Source organism: Muscardinus avellanarius, assembly GCF_963383645.1.
Source record: "Muscardinus avellanarius genome assembly, chromosome: X".
NCBI classification, from domain to species: Eukaryota; Metazoa; Chordata; class Mammalia; order Rodentia; family Gliridae; genus Muscardinus; species Muscardinus avellanarius.
In genome coordinates, this window is record NC_137792.1 from 31,394,920 (window position 1) to 31,410,504 (window position 15,585).

General features: G+C 42.4%; 1 protein-coding gene across 1 annotated transcript in view; it reads right to left on the minus strand.

Annotated features, from left to right (window-relative positions):
* Positions 1-15,212, minus strand: part of SRPX (sushi repeat containing protein X-linked) — a gene marked incomplete at both ends in the record, with an annotated part of 76,060 nt that extends 60,848 nt beyond the window's left edge. Inside the window, one exon of the mRNA XM_080718519.1 lies at positions 15,134-15,212. Coding sequence (XP_080574645.1) covers positions 15,134-15,212 — 79 coding nt within the window. The remainder of the gene's footprint in view (positions 1-15,133) is intronic.
* Between the last annotated feature and the right edge of the window lie 373 nt (positions 15,213-15,585).

The window sequence follows — 15,585 nt, forward strand, 5'->3', positions numbered from 1 at the left end:
AGTTCATTTGGGAGGTAAGCCCAGGTAACACAGTGATGGTTTGGAGAACATAGAAGGAAAGGCAATAACGGAACTGCTTACTGGACAATTGCTATGGGTCACTGCTGCAGTCCATGAGGGGCTCCTCCTCCTTCTGTTGCACTCAGCCACCACCCTTATGTAACTTATTTCTTCATTAAGTCTATTCTTATATGCCCTTTTCTTTTTTTGTACTGGGGATTAAACCCAGGAACATTCTACCTCTGAGCTATACCCCTAGCACTTTTTATTTTTATTTTCATAATTTTGAAAAAAGGTTTCACTAAGTTGTTGGAGCTGGCCTCAATCCTGAGATCCTCCTGTCTTAGCCCCTCAAACACTGGGATTACAGATGTGTGCCACTACTCCTGGCCTTAAGTCTATTTAACTTGAATTCATTCATTTAAAAAATGGCAGTAGAGTGGGTAGCCAGTGAGCAAGTGATCTCTGCCAGATATGAGCTCCCAGAATCAGCCTCACTTTTGTAGCTGTTTAACCTAGGACAGTATTTCACCTTCTATTCCAACTCTTGGGTGTTAGGACAGTATTTCACCTTCTATTCCAACTCTTGGGTGTAAGAGCTCAAAAGAAAGGTTCCAGGCAAAGTGGATAATACTCACAGTCCCTAGGCATTCTGCCCTTAATTTTAAAAAAAAGCATGTGGCTTTTGAAAATTTAATTGTAGCCATATTTTACAGAGCTAACAAAAAGGACAACTTCATAAATGAAGGCATTACTCTGGTCCAAGGGAAAAAAAAATATTTTTTCAAACTAGTCTTCTGTTGCTTAAATATTATCAAGGGCCTAAGTATGACCCTGTCTGTTGCCTAGAGCTGAGAAAAAAGGGAAACACCTACATATGAAGAAGCCAACTCAAAGCAGGGCTCCATATGAATGCCAACTTCTGTTCCCAACTAACAGGCATTTCCAAAGCCCCAGAGTCTGCTCCCATTCAACAAACAGACAAAAGAGAGCTGGCCTTTAAAACGAAACCAGATAGTGGAATAAAATCAGTTTGTATAGTTCTCTGAGGGCTTAGCTCTTCTCTATAGAGGCCACTTGGGACACACTGAAAATCCATGAAAGAAAGGGAGGCTGCAGCCAGGCCTTCAAGAGGACCTCATACCAAGACACTGGCAGAGGCCATTGGTATCTCTGAGCTTCAGAACATGGGAGGGATACACTGAACTGGAAAAGAGTTCTATCCTGCATCACATTCACATTTAGGGTCCATTGAATTGAATTAGGGTCCATTGAATTGATGATTCCACTTCTTTATAGTTCTGTTCATAAAGCAAACACAAATTAAGACTCCACTCACCTGCATCAGCTCTTGAGGCTTCATCACCATTTAAACAAAGACAGAGTAAAGATCAAGGCAAAACTATTTCAAAGGCACAACACTGCAACATTGAAAACAGCATTTCTCAATATGGATGCTAAGATCATTTTGAGGGAGCAGGTTATATTGTGCAGGTTATACCACACGTTATAAGGTATTTAACATCCAGAGTCTGTGACCGATAAATGCTAGTAAGGCCGTTTCCCATTCTTGTGATTACCTAAATCACTACCTAATATCTGCAAATTGAAGACCGGTAATGGCATGAAAGTTTAACCAATTTTTTTTTTCAGTTAAAACAGTAAGTTGCAGAATTTTCTTAAGGCCATGTATACCCTGCCCTCCCCACACACATACCTTTTGTGAAGATTATTTTCTGTATGGTTGAGTTAAACATATATTGTTGAGTGAGTTACCTGCAAAGTTGAACATCATCAATTCCTCCCAATCTGCACATGCATACCACTCCTCCCATTAAGCAGTAGAATCTATACACCACTAACACTAGTCTTAATAAGGTGCATATAATTAATGCATTTTATATATAAAATCCCAGCCTAGATCAAGATCCTGAAAACTGCCAGCACCCTAGAAGACTCCCTTGCAGCCCCTTCCAGTTGCTACTCACCCCTCCGCCATGATAAATGCTATTCTGACTTCTAGCATCATGGACTAGTTTTGCACACTGTTTATGAACTTCATGTAAATAGCAGTGCCATATGTACTCTTTGTGTCTGCCTTCTTCCACCCAATATTATGCCTGTGATTCACCCTTGTGAATCCTTGTGAATACCTTGTATTGCATATGGCAATACATCCTTTCCATCTCTATTTATTTATTTAAATATCATACACATAGAGAAATATCTTGAAGTTTATACCAAACTATTAAGAGTGATAATGTCATAAAAAGCCAAAAGAGAATGGAGCCAGAAGGAAAATGAGGGGTGGGCCTGCTTTCAACTTTTTATGCTGCTGTTTGAATATTTTCATGATGATGAAAATGTACACACACACACACACACACACACACACACACGTTTTATATTTTTAAAAAGTGTTGTTAAAGCACATTCATCAGAAAATTTCAACTTACCTGCAACATCAAATGGGCCATTTCATTTTATTTAAGCAGAAGGTCATTTACCATGGTGTGCTGCCCCAAGCCATTTTTAGTTTTATTTTGAGATGAGGTCTTGCTAAGTTGCCCAGTCTGGCCTTGAACTTGCCATCCTTCTGCCTCGGCCTCCTGGGCAGGTAGAATTAATGCTGCTGTGGTAATCACATCTAGCAACCACATCCAGCTCAGATTGGTCATTTTAATGATAAGCATAACTATTCAGAACACAGAGCAAAGAAAAATAAGCTATAACATAAAAATTTTATTTTATTCCACCAAAGAAGCATAAAAACAGAAGTCATCAGTTGTCTCATTTACTTTTGCTGAAAATCAAGGTCTGGGTTGTTTTCTTCTTTTTATTGATGCATTGTAATCATACATCGTCATGCAGTTCAGAGTGATAGAGGCACATGGGATACAGCACTCACTGAACCTTCCTCCAGTTCCCACCCAACTCCCTCTCCCTCCCTACCTTCCTGTGATCAGCACAATGATTGGCTTTGATAAATGTCATGTCCACTGAGGTGTTTCTCCCTTCAGATCTTCAGATCTTCCTCCTCCTTCCCATATCCCTCAGTTCGAAGCCCCTCCTTCACTCCACTAAGGTTTCTTCTTTGTCTAGAGTTCTTTCTGTGTCCTAATTTCTCCCTAGCTTTTGCATATGAGGGAGAATATCTGACCTTTCACTTTTTGTGACTGACTAATCTCATTGAGAATAATATTCTCCAGTTTCACCCATTTCCCTACAAATGACATAATTTTATTCTTCTTTATGCCCGGGTGGTTGTCTTATCCGTAACTCCTCACCATTGCCCTCAGCAGCCAACCAATGGAAGGGTAGAATAACTTAGTGGCTTCTCCCACCTCTCCCACAACACTCAGTGTCACTGAGATTTTCAAGTTAAGTGACAGTACAGCAGTTACAAACCTCCTGAGAGCAAACAAGGAAAAGTGTTCACATGCAGGCCTGACCCTGTGACACCACTAGCCCTGAGAGAAAAGGCAAAGAAGTTCTAGACTGAGAAGGGCAGAGCTGAGCTCTGAGAAGCCAGGAGCAGCGGCTTTGTGCTGAGAGTCACTGCCTGGGGACTGGCACACTCCAATCTAAATTTTTCTAGGGGCTTTCTACAAGGTCACTTGCTGTGGGTCACCAGCAAAAGCCATTTGGGAAACAGCTGGCCTGGAAAGATGCATTTGGTAATTGGATGAAGATATTTTCAGAGAAGGGGGGGGGTTTCTAAAAGGAGGAAACGTGCAGAGAAAAACAAAATATCCCAAGGGCTCTTCCCCAGCTTTCTTCACATTTTAATACACAAAAACACATTTAAGAAACATATGTTTGCAACAGCCAAAAGTTAGTAGCTTTCAACTGAGGAAATTTTCCATAACCAAATACGTGTACAAACTGATTGGGGGGGACAGATGTAGAACAGATTATTCTACCCAAGGGTGTCCCCCTAAAGCATGCAGTAATCACTATCATGAGTAAATGCTGCTTTAAATTCAATGCCATGTTACCACATGTCCTGTCTTGAAATTAAAAAACACAGTTTTCATTAAAAGCAAATGTGAAATATTAGTCTAATGAGATGCTCTGGAAAAAAAACAATTTTGAAATGTCCACATCAGTGGTTTTCATACTTAAGTATGCATCAGAATCAGTTGGCAAGTCAGTTTAAACACAGATTTCTGGGCCCAACTTTCCCCATTCCCCTCTATTGATTCCATAGCTCTGGGGTGGGACCTTGCAATTTATATACCTCATATTTTCCCATGTGATACTGCTGTTGGTGGTGGTGTGGGGGCTTTGCATTGCAATTCTGTGGCCCTCACTATTCCTCCCTGTCTTATCTCAGAGGATAAAGGTAAATGAGCATACCATTAACCATTCACAGTTTTGTAACATAGAAACCTTCTTAACCCAAGGTGTTTGGTCATCAATTTCTGTTGCTATAACTCTATACCTGAAACTGGGAAATTTGTAAACGAAAGAGTCTTATTTTGGCTCATGGTTCTAGAGGCTGGAAAATGCAATAGTAGACAGCCACATCTGGTATAGGCCTTACTCTGCCACAACTCTTGGAGACAATGGGAAGGACAATCTGGCATATACAAAGAGCCAAAACAAAGGAGGCAGCCTCACTTTGCAATATCTCATTCTTATGTATCTAACTCAATCTTATGAAAGTAAGGACTCACTTTCAAGAGAAAGACATAAATCCTTCTTAATAACCTTTTAAAGGCCTCACCTCCTAACATCACCATACTGGCAATTAATTATCAACATGAATTTTAAAGGAAAGAAACCCTATTTCTATCACAGTACTTCTCAACTTCATGGCAATTAATCATATTGCACATGGGATATCTGTGAACTTCTCTGAAAAGCAGCACTTCAAGGAAGGGGTAGGAGGTAGTAGAGGGCTGTGCTTGAAGTATAGCTCAGAAAATGTTGTTTGGGCTCACAGTTTCAGAGGTCCAGTCCATGGTTGGCCAGCTCCAAGGCATAAGTATCATGGCAGAGTAAAAGCTTATTAGCTTATGGTGGCAGGAAGAGGAATGGATGGGCCCAGGACAGATATAGTTCACAAAGCTATGCTCTTGGTGACCTGCCTCCTCCAGTCATGCTCCACATCTGAACCTTGCTGTATTGGGAGCAAGCTTTCAACACATGAGCTTTGAGAAGGCATTCTAGACCCAATCCATAACACCAAGGATTGGCAAGAATAAAATAGAGACCTAGTTTCTAGAGGGTTTAAGATATACAAATGCCAAAAAGCTCAAATCTAGAAAATGGGCAGTGTTAGTTGTGCATGCTGGTCTAAACCTCTAAGATGAATCCCAAGCTGATCTTCATCATATGGGAAAAAGCAGTGTCAAACACCTACGCCTCCTGTTAAAAGGTACATTCAGATTTTGTAGGTCTGAAATGATGTTCAAAATTCTACATTACTACAAAGTTTACAGATAAGTCCCGTTCTGAAATCACATTTTCAGTAGCAAGGTTGTGGGTTGACAAGCATCTTCTGTAAGGGAAAGTATTTGGCTTTCAGGCCATATGGTCTCTGTCATGACTACTTAATTCTGTCATTGTATCAGCAAATAGCCATAGACAATTCTCAAATGAACAAACACAGCTATGTTTCAGTGGCAAGGAAATTTAAATTTTATATAATTTTCATATATCACAAAATATTATTATTTTTTTGCAGGTCTGGGATTGGAACCCAGGGGCATTCGACCTCTGAGCTACACCCCCTGCCCTATTCTTTACTCTTTATTTTGAAACAGGGTCTCACTAAGTTGCAGAGGCCCTCACTAAGTAGTAGCTGAGGCTGTCCGCGAACCAGGATCCTCTGGTCTCAGCCTCCCAAATGCTGGGATTACAAGCATGTGCCACGACACCCGGCTCACAAAATATTATTCTTCTTTTGATTTTTTTTCAGTCACTTAAAATGTCTGAAACTATTCTTAGCTCAACGGATTATATTAAAATCAGCAGAGGGCCAAATTTGGTTCTACTGGACTAGCTTGCCAACACCATCCTAGATTACTATTTCCTACCCCAGATCTACTAAATCAAAGTCCAGAGGTGGGACCTGGGAAACCTCATTTCATCAGATTCCCTAGTGATTCTAATTAATCTTGTCCACATACCCATCCCCAAAAGGAGAAAAGCCCCTTTTAAGTGCTCATAACAGTTCATCCTTCCTGACTTGTAATTTGTAGAGCTTGGGAGGCTTAATGTGAGGGGCTGGTTGTGCTCTCCCAACCTCTCCACTGGTCTCACTCTGACCCATTTTCCAAGAAATTGCTTCATCTCTAACCCAGCAACATTGGTTTCTGGTATGAATATATGTACTACAGCTTAGCTTCAGGGAAAATCCATGAAAGGCCCACTGTCAAGCAATGTGAAGATGTACTTTGCTCCCACTCTAGTTAGGCCAGGCAGTGGCTGCTCTTCTGGTAAGAAGATTTAAAAAGAGATGAAGCAAGTTTCCCTGAGATTTAGGTTTGTTTTTTAGTTAGGGAAAGGAGTAGAAGCCTAAAGGCTGTGCATGCTTATCTGAGGAATGTTGGAGACTTAGAAAAGGAAGTCTAACAGATATAGTGATGAAGGGAAAGCCAAAAGGAAAAGAGAGAGGACGGGAAGTGAGCCACTGTGGGCAGTTATAAACAAACACACCACCCAGTCTTGGCAAAGGGAAGCATTTGTTTATTAGACCAGTACTTCTCAAATTTCACTGTGTGGAAGAAGCATCAGAGAGATCTCATAAAAGTGAAGATACTGGTTCAGTAGGTCTTGGGTGGGGCCTAAGTTCCCCGCATTTTTGACTTGGTTCCAGGTGACCCAAAAATGCAAGGCTCCTGCTGACATGCAAGCATAGCTTTCTATTTTGTCCTGTATTTATTTATTTATGATACTGGGGATAGAACCCAGGAGCATTCTATGTCTGAGCTATACCCCAAACACTATTTTATTTTTTATTTTGAAACAGGGTCTCACTAAGTTTCAGAGGGCCTCACTATCTTGCTGAGGCTGGCCACAAACCTGCAATCTTCCTGTCTCAGCCTCCCAAGAACTGGGATTACAATCATATGCCACAAATTTTGCCCTTCTTTTAAGTAGCCACAGTATATAAAAACCTGGGGCAGAGGTGCTGACATTCAGAACTGCATACATAGTTATTTGGAGACTTTCTTGCACCACGCCACCTACTGTCACATCCACACAAAGAGCAAGTAGAGTTTTTTTGTTTTGTTTTGTTTTGTTTTGTTTTGTTTTGTTTTTTTGTGTGTGTGTCTTTTGCTGGAAATAGAACCCAGGAGCATCCTACCTCCGAGCTACACCCCCAGCCCAATTTTTTATTCTTATTTGAAAACAGGGTCACACTAAGTTGTGGAGGGCCTCACTAAGTAGCTAAGGCTGGCTGTGAATCTGGATCCTCCTGTCTCAGCCTCCCAAATACTGGGATTACAAGCACGGGCCACCACACCTGGCTCAAACCAAGTAGAGTTTCAACTCCAATATGCCACCTATTATCTAAATCTCAACTACAGATCCTACTTTTGTTTCCTGATTATCCCAAAGTCTGTATCCTAACCAAGCCCTATGCCCTTGGAACTATATGTAAACAGACAGGGCACCATTTTCTTATTCACTTAAAGGTGCATTAAGGGCCAGCAGTGGCCCTGCAGCCAGTTATGAGAAGGGATAGGCACCATTGGCTGACTCTTGCCAGTATCCTACCGTCGTTGGCAGACAAGACACTGCTTTATCACTCAACCCTTGAGTGGAAGTTGTTAATGAACTAGGATAAACTGATATCACTTAAAAAATGACCAAAAATATAAAGGTTGGCAAGGATCCATCCATTAGTAGAAGGAAAGTAAAGGGGTGCAGCCACTTTGGAAAACAGTCTAGTAGTTCAAATGGCTGAGCCTAGAGTTACCATGTGACCAAGCAGTGCTATTCCTAAGTACAAAGCCAAGATAAGTAACACATATCCACATAAAAGCACAAATTTTCTTTGCAGCATTATTCCTAATGTACTTAAATCAGAAACAACCTAAATTCCCTTTAAACTGATAAATGGATTAATCAAATGTGGTATGTCCATTGAATGGAATATTTGACCAAAAGACGGAATCAAGTACTGACACCTGTTACAACATGAATGAACCTTGAAAGCATCATGCTGAGTGAAAGAAGCCAGATACAAAGGAGAGTTGTATGAGTCCATTGATATAAAATGTCAAGAGTAGGCAAATGTATAGAAACAAAAAATAGACTACTGGTATCCTAAAGTGAAGGTGTTGAGGGATTGAGAAATGATGGTTAAGAAACATGAGATTTCTTTTAGGGATAATGAAAATGGTTAAACCCTATTGTGATGATGTATTTACAACTCACGGAATATACTAACATTGCTGAACTGTAGAGTTTACATGGATGCATTGTGTAATTTGAAAAATCATATCTCAATAATGCTGTTAAGACGCCATCACAAATCAAGTGCGAAAAGCAAAGCAAGTGGTATAGAAGCGAAACTTATAGAACCCTGATGTCCCCAGAAGGTAGCAAGGACTGGCCTTGGGGCAGCAACTTCTCAGAACTGTTGGATAACATCCAAGCCAACCCAGATATAAGCCCCTGAGTATGCAGCCATGTAGCAATATAAATATGAACACTAGACTTTGGCCTGGATAGGGGTTCTGTAAGTGCTGCAATATGATTTGTTCTTGCCTTCCCAGTCCTGAAGCCCCACGAAGTGCCTGACATGTGGCCAACACTCAAGGACTGAAATAAAATGCAGGCATGTGGTACCGAATTCATTTCACTGAGCTCTAATACTAGCTCTATTTATAACTCCCCATGTGACCCCTAACATATCACTTCCACAGGCTGAGCTCAGAAGCTCCTCCCAAAAATACAGGGAGAGTTCCTTCTGTAGCATCCTCTCAACCTGAGGTTTCACAATTCCATGAATTAGGCAGCCCACAAGGAAAAGCCTGGGTATGGATGAGATAAACTTTTACGGGAATCTAGATAGAACCTGAGACACCCACCTAGAGGCTTGGGACTAGCAAAGATGTCCACTCTGGCAGATGTTATTACCCATATCCACTGATAGCCAGGTTCCCTGAAAGACCATGGGATACACAAATGAATAAGCCCCCACAAACTGCTCACGTGACTAGGACCACTGGATCTATCAGTAGATAATGGTGAAACACTGTGATTCTACCCCCTTGACAATCTAAATGGAAACAATTTCAACAGTGGCTATCCAAAGAAATCAGAACCTTACTCTGACAATGCTGAGTCACTGGCAACATGTCTTTCAGAGTTCCTATATGTAGTGGCCACTCTGGGAACAGTTTCAGAAGGAAGAGGACATGGTCATACCACTACTTCCTCACCACTCCACAATGAGCCCACAAAATCTTGGCTCCATTCCTACCCTGTGGCCCTAATTTAACTAGTATTTTTGAACATCCTTGAATGCCTGGAATTGGCAGATCCATTCAGCTCAGCCACCTACACAAATGGCAGGCCAGGGTCAACCATCAGAGGATCTCGGGGTACAATTGGCATTGAAGACATGCTCATTAGGCACAATTGAACAGACATTATAGTCAGTGGCAACTGGAAAAACAAGTCTCTGGTACATGTGACCCATCACACTACAGGTCACTATAAGAGCAGGACAGAAAAATATTGCAGTGATATTTCAAGGCCATGGCAAAAATTCTTCCTTCAAACTTCTATCTTTGTATCTATTACCCATAAAATGTTTTAAAGCAAATATATGAAATTTACAACCCTAAATATCTGGGATAATCCAAGCCATTATATTCAAACCCATTTATCTTCTCCCTGGAGAATAATGCAAAACAATGCATCCAGTAGAAACTAAGAATTATGGGTGAGTGAATCATTCAGTTCAGGAATGAGTGGTTCAGAGGTTTCTGAGGGCAGAGTGCACCATGCTCCCCCATAAGATCCAGGTGCAACCAATTATCATCTCGAAACATTGAGAGCTTAGCTGTGCTACCAATGACTTCTTGCGCAAGCTTTTCCCTTAAATTTTTATCTAAAAATGATACCCAAGAACTCTGTGGAATTTCTAAATCTCTTACACTAGTATCCTACTGTAATATCCAAGAGTCTCAGCAATTAATTATGTCCTGACTGGTTGCCTGTCCAACTGGCTCTTTTGTTCAAGGTACTACAAATTTCCACTGCCATTTTGCTGTCTTACATTTTTTTCCTTTGGAAAGTATCATCTTTGGAAATTCTGGGTAAATCCTACAGGAATATTTGAAATAGAATGATTTGAGTCTTTGTTAAAATCACTTTAATCAATCTATCTATATCTTCATTCACAAATATTGACTCAAGATCCTCCCCCAGGTCACAGACATTGTGCTAAGTGGAGATAAGATGCCAGACCAGACCTGAAGGCAATTTCAATCGATGATTACATCTGTTTTGTTTGGTATTGTTTTTTAAATTTTTAAACTTTTTTAGGTGCTAGGAATGGAACTCAGGGCCTCCTGCATGCTAAGAAAGCACTCTACCATTGGGCCATATCCCTAGCCTGAGAAAGAGATCACACAATCAAGAACTGAGAGTTTGGCCTGAGACTTTCCCTACAAACCTGAACTTGGGAAAAGTGGTTATTCACAATGATGTTTTGGGAGAAAAACTTTAACCTAAATATTAATTACAATTTTTCCCAAATTTCATACTATACTATAGTCTGGCAAAAGTAAATCATCTTTGTTTAAGCTCTCTCTTTACTTACAACTACCAATTTCAGTTGTATTCACTGAAAGGGGAATTGATGTAGCACACATATTTGCATTTACTAAGGAAACCATTCAACTACTTTGGAAAGGCTCAGAGTAAAGTAGCCAACAAAAATAATAAATGCAAACTCCAGCTTGTGGCTGTACTCAGTGTCTCATCTTACAGCCCCCAACAGAGAAAGTCATTGCTTAAACAGAGAGTGTTCATGTATTTAAAAGGAACCTCTGTAGCCAGCAAGCCATAGTGTCTATGTATGTAGATTCCTGGTGGCACAAACCCGTTTACCTATGCACGTTTCTTTCAGGTCCTTTCCTGTCCAATGGCTCATCACCAGAATTGGAGGGAGCAGTTAATTCAATAAGCACAGTAGCTAGTTGGCACCAGGTGCACTCCTAGGCACCATGGGAAGTACAACTAAGGGTAAGACAGCATAGCTCCTGCTTTTTAAGAACTCAGAGGGCTGGAGATGTGACTCAGTGGCAGAGCACTTGCCTCACATGCGTGAGGTCCTGGATTCAATCCCCAGTACTTGGGGTGGGGAGAACTCAGGATCTAGGAGAAACAAAAGAGAGATGCATATAAATTGTTATAATGTATGGCATATGTGATTAATACCACAAGAGCCATGAAGAGCTGTGGGTGTTTAAAGGAAGGCAAAAGGTAGAGTTCAGTGGCAGAGTATGTGCTTAATATATGCAAAGCCATGGTTCTGAGCCCCAGAATCAAAAAAGGAAAGGTTCTAGCTGGGTGCAGTGGCACACGCCTATAATCTCAGGACTTGGAAGGCTAAGATAGGAAAATTATTGATTTGATGACAGCCTCAGCAAGTAGTGAGACTCTTAACAACCTAGCAAGACACTGTTTCAAAATAAAACATAAAAAGTTAGGGATGTAGCTCAAAGTTAGAATTACTGTGTTCAATCCCCAATACCACACAAAAAAGGAAAGGTTTTTATCAAAATGGGGAGTATCACTGGTGTGGGATATTACTGGAAAATAGGCAGAATCTGGATAGACAAGTGGCTGGGACAGGAGAGGCCCTCTAGGGTCAGGACACATCTGAAAGAAGGAAGAAGGAAATGATAACTCGAGTTCAGGTAGGGTATTTTGACTGGGTTTTCAGAAAATGGGAGAAGGGTTCAAAAATTAGGATGGAAGCAAACTATGTACCCCCTGACAATAATTGGAATTGTTCTACTTAAGAGAGGACAGAGAACTGCTCCTCTAAGTCTCTGAGTAGGGGGTGGGATAATGTGATTTAAATAAAAACAGTGCTAAAATAAATGTACTTAAAAAACAATATCTGGCCAGAGAAAGTAGAATGAGTTCAAATGAGAGAGACTACAAGGGAAAACAATACAGTAATAATCTAAAAGAGAAGGACTATACTTTGATAATGGTGATGAGGTGGGAAGTTGGTGCTTTAATGATGGTTTCTGGTATCTCATTCAGCTCACAAATCTGTAAAATGAGAAGTAGTAACAGCAATGTGCTGTATGGGAAGTGTTATCAGTGAAGACAATGCCAGACAAAAATGGCCTGCTCTGCCTAGCATATTTCCTTTTTGTTGCAGAGTAATTTTGTCAGCTGATTACATGTTTTAAACCTCAATAGAAATGTTTATCCTGCTCCTGGTGAGACCTTAATTGTATAGCTTGAGCCAGGTGCTCTGATCCTAATAGTTATCTGCAAATGTGGCATTTCAACACTGGTTGGGCTGATGTGATCTGCTTTGGCTTTTTACAAACCTTGCTTGCTTTTTCTGTCTGGTGAAACCACACTACTTTACCAGTTTTCTCCAGATCTAGGAAGATTTACAAAGTCTTTCTTAGTGGTCATAGCCCTCATTCTTTTGTTTGCAGAAAATGGCATGAACTTCCAAAATCACAGGTGGCTTCAAGAATACATTTAGGAATAGAATCATTCAAAACTCTCATCTCTCATAAGCACACAAACAAAATAAAACACAGACAACTTTACTAGGAACTCTCCATAAACTCATGTGGGTTTCTATAGACACTGCATCTTTGCTAGGCTGCAAGGAATAAATCACAGGGCCAGAAGAGCCGCATCAAATTCCAAGATGGAAGAACTCCAGAGGCTTTCTGGGATGGGAATGGGAATGATTTACTCTTGCTCTGACAGATTTGCTATAAAAGCTCAGATGGTTACATAATGAGGGTTCCTGATGGGGCCCTAGATCCCTACCTTCCTCTTTCAGAAGTTGCAGATTCAAGGCCTCTTACTTTCTCTTGTACTAGAGACATGATGTCTACTCTTAAATGATCTTTGTGCCACCAACACTTAGGGTGAACTCAGCTGGCCATGATTTTCTCCTGGACCCATGATTCTGAGATTTTCCCCTCCCTAGCTTTCCAAAAGCCTCTGGCTTGGACTGAAATTCTCTCAGATTTGACAGCCCTAGATCATTTCCCAAGATACCCCACTGAGGCAAGCTAAGAGAGAGCTCAGAGGATTGCTTTTCAAGTCACTCTGATTGACTTCATCTCTTTTTGGTCTGAACACAGTCTAAGGGCAGGTTAGGAATCCACAGAAGTGGTGACAAAGAGAAGTATGGTTGCTCCAGCTGGAGGAGACCAGCAGGCTGGCAGAGGGAGCCAGGTAAACCAAAAGCAAGTCCCAAAACATGGGGAGTAGTAAGTGCCCAAACTAGCCAAACCATGATCCCATGGGTGGCTTGGCCCTGGGAGCAAGCTATGCTATACAGGGTAGAAGCTGAGAGAAAGGAGTGGGTAGGGCAGCACAGGAGAATAGATGGGGTCAGATAGAAAAGGAGAGGCTTCAGCCAGAAAAAAGCTAAACTAGATGAGATTCTGAGGTGGCCCAAAGGTGATTCCCAATTCAATATGAAAGCCTGCCTCTACCTTCACATCTTCTTCCCCTTGCTCCCCTAAAGCTTCCCCTTGTATACTTAATGACTTCCTCTTTCCAAAGCAGGTGGGAATTGGGGCACTAACATGCCTTAGAGATGGCAGATAGAAAACTAAGACAAAAAAAGGGTTAAAGTCTCTTTTCCACCTACCTTGAATCCATTACATCTAACAATCTAAAACTTGTGTCAGTTCAGACAAACCATGAATGTTCCTGTTTATTTATTTACACATTCATTCATTTGGGAATGTGCAGAGGTTTTCCAGAAGTCGTTCCTACATCTGCTAAGCACCTATCTGGGAACCTTCTATCAGAATTTGGGAGGCTGTTCCTCAGACCCCAAATTTAAACAGTCCACAGTGTTAGAGAACATATAGTCAAATATTTAGGTGCCCCATAATTCACATCACCCACTTTCCCACTGACTAAATTAAAAATCCATACATGTGTTTTTTTTTCTTTATTCCATGGACTCAGGGGTGTGTGGCACATTGCCCTGCTACCCTGAAGCTCTCTGCTATGACCTAAGACTTCATAGTGAGGAAGTTAGGTAGGGCTTTTAAAGGGGCATTTTCAAAGATAATTTTCTCCACACCATGAGATCCCGAATAAATACCAGAGACCCCTTAGATGCTAGAGCAACGTGAAGTCGCAGGCCCACCAGAGCCACGTGGGCTCCTTTTTTTCCTGGGGCTAATCAAATGCATGCCACATGTCACAGCCCTCAGCTGGCACCTTTCCCTCTGGAGCAGACTTTCTTCAAATCCCCAGTAGGGCGTGGAGGGGTTAGAGGATGAGGGGGAGGCTGGGCCCTTGCAGTCCACAAGAATTGCTATACAGTGCCCCTGGTCAGGGGTTGCCATGGAGGGAGGGGGAGAGAAAGAGAGAGAGAGAGAGAGAGAGAGAGAGAGAGAGAGAGAGAGAGAAGAAGAAGAAGAAGAAGAAGAAGGAGGAGGAGGAGGAGGAGGAGGAGGAGGAGGAGGAGGAGGAGGAAGAGGAGAAGAGAAAGTGTGTGTGTTGGGGCCCAGAGAGGAGGGGGGATCCTTCCAGGATAAACTGCCTGTGAGCCCAGAGCCCTGACTCCCTGTGAGAGGCCAAAAGCCGGGTAAAGAGAAAGTAGCAAACTAGCCTGCAGCCAGACTTTCTCTTCTCAGCCTCCTATGTGAAAGAGGTTGTAATTTTAACCTGAGAACCCAGGACAGAGAAGGTTCTCCGGCTCGGGGCAGAGCCAGAGCACCCGCGCCTGGCAACCCGACGGTCCCTTCCATGTGCCCAGGCGCAAGACCAGCTCGGTTACCCCTTCCCCTCCCCGGGGCTGCGAAAGTCATGTTCTGAGTAAACAAAAGGCGTCCCTGCACCTCCCTCTATCCGGAGCAAAGGGTTCCAGAAGCGGCTTCTAGGGTCCCGTGCCAGCTGGGGAGAAAGCCCCACCTCTGGCTCCTACCTGGGAAGCCGCAGCTCAGCTGGACAAGCAGCGGCAGCAGCAGCAGCAGCGGCACGGGCCGAAGTCCCGGGCTCTCCATGGCCAGCGGGTCCTTTGCTGGGCTCCGCGGGGACTGGAGGAGGCAAGGGAAACCTGGGGGCTGCGCTGCGAACCGGCAAAGGCCGGGCTAGAAAACTCCTCCTCTCGACTCCTTCCCTCCCTTTATTCCTCCCTCCGGACTGGGGCCTGCCTCCTTCCTCCGCCTCCCCGGAACACCGCGCAGTTAAGGACTCCAACCCACCCATCTACCCCCGCCTTTTGTACCAGCGATAGGGTCCAGAGTAGCCCTCTGTGGCTGGGTACCTTTGCCACGTTCACTGATTTGACCCTCACAACAATGCCCCAAGTTTGGTATTACTATATCCACATCACCAAGAAGAAATTGATGCTTAGAAACGTGCTTAGTATCATCT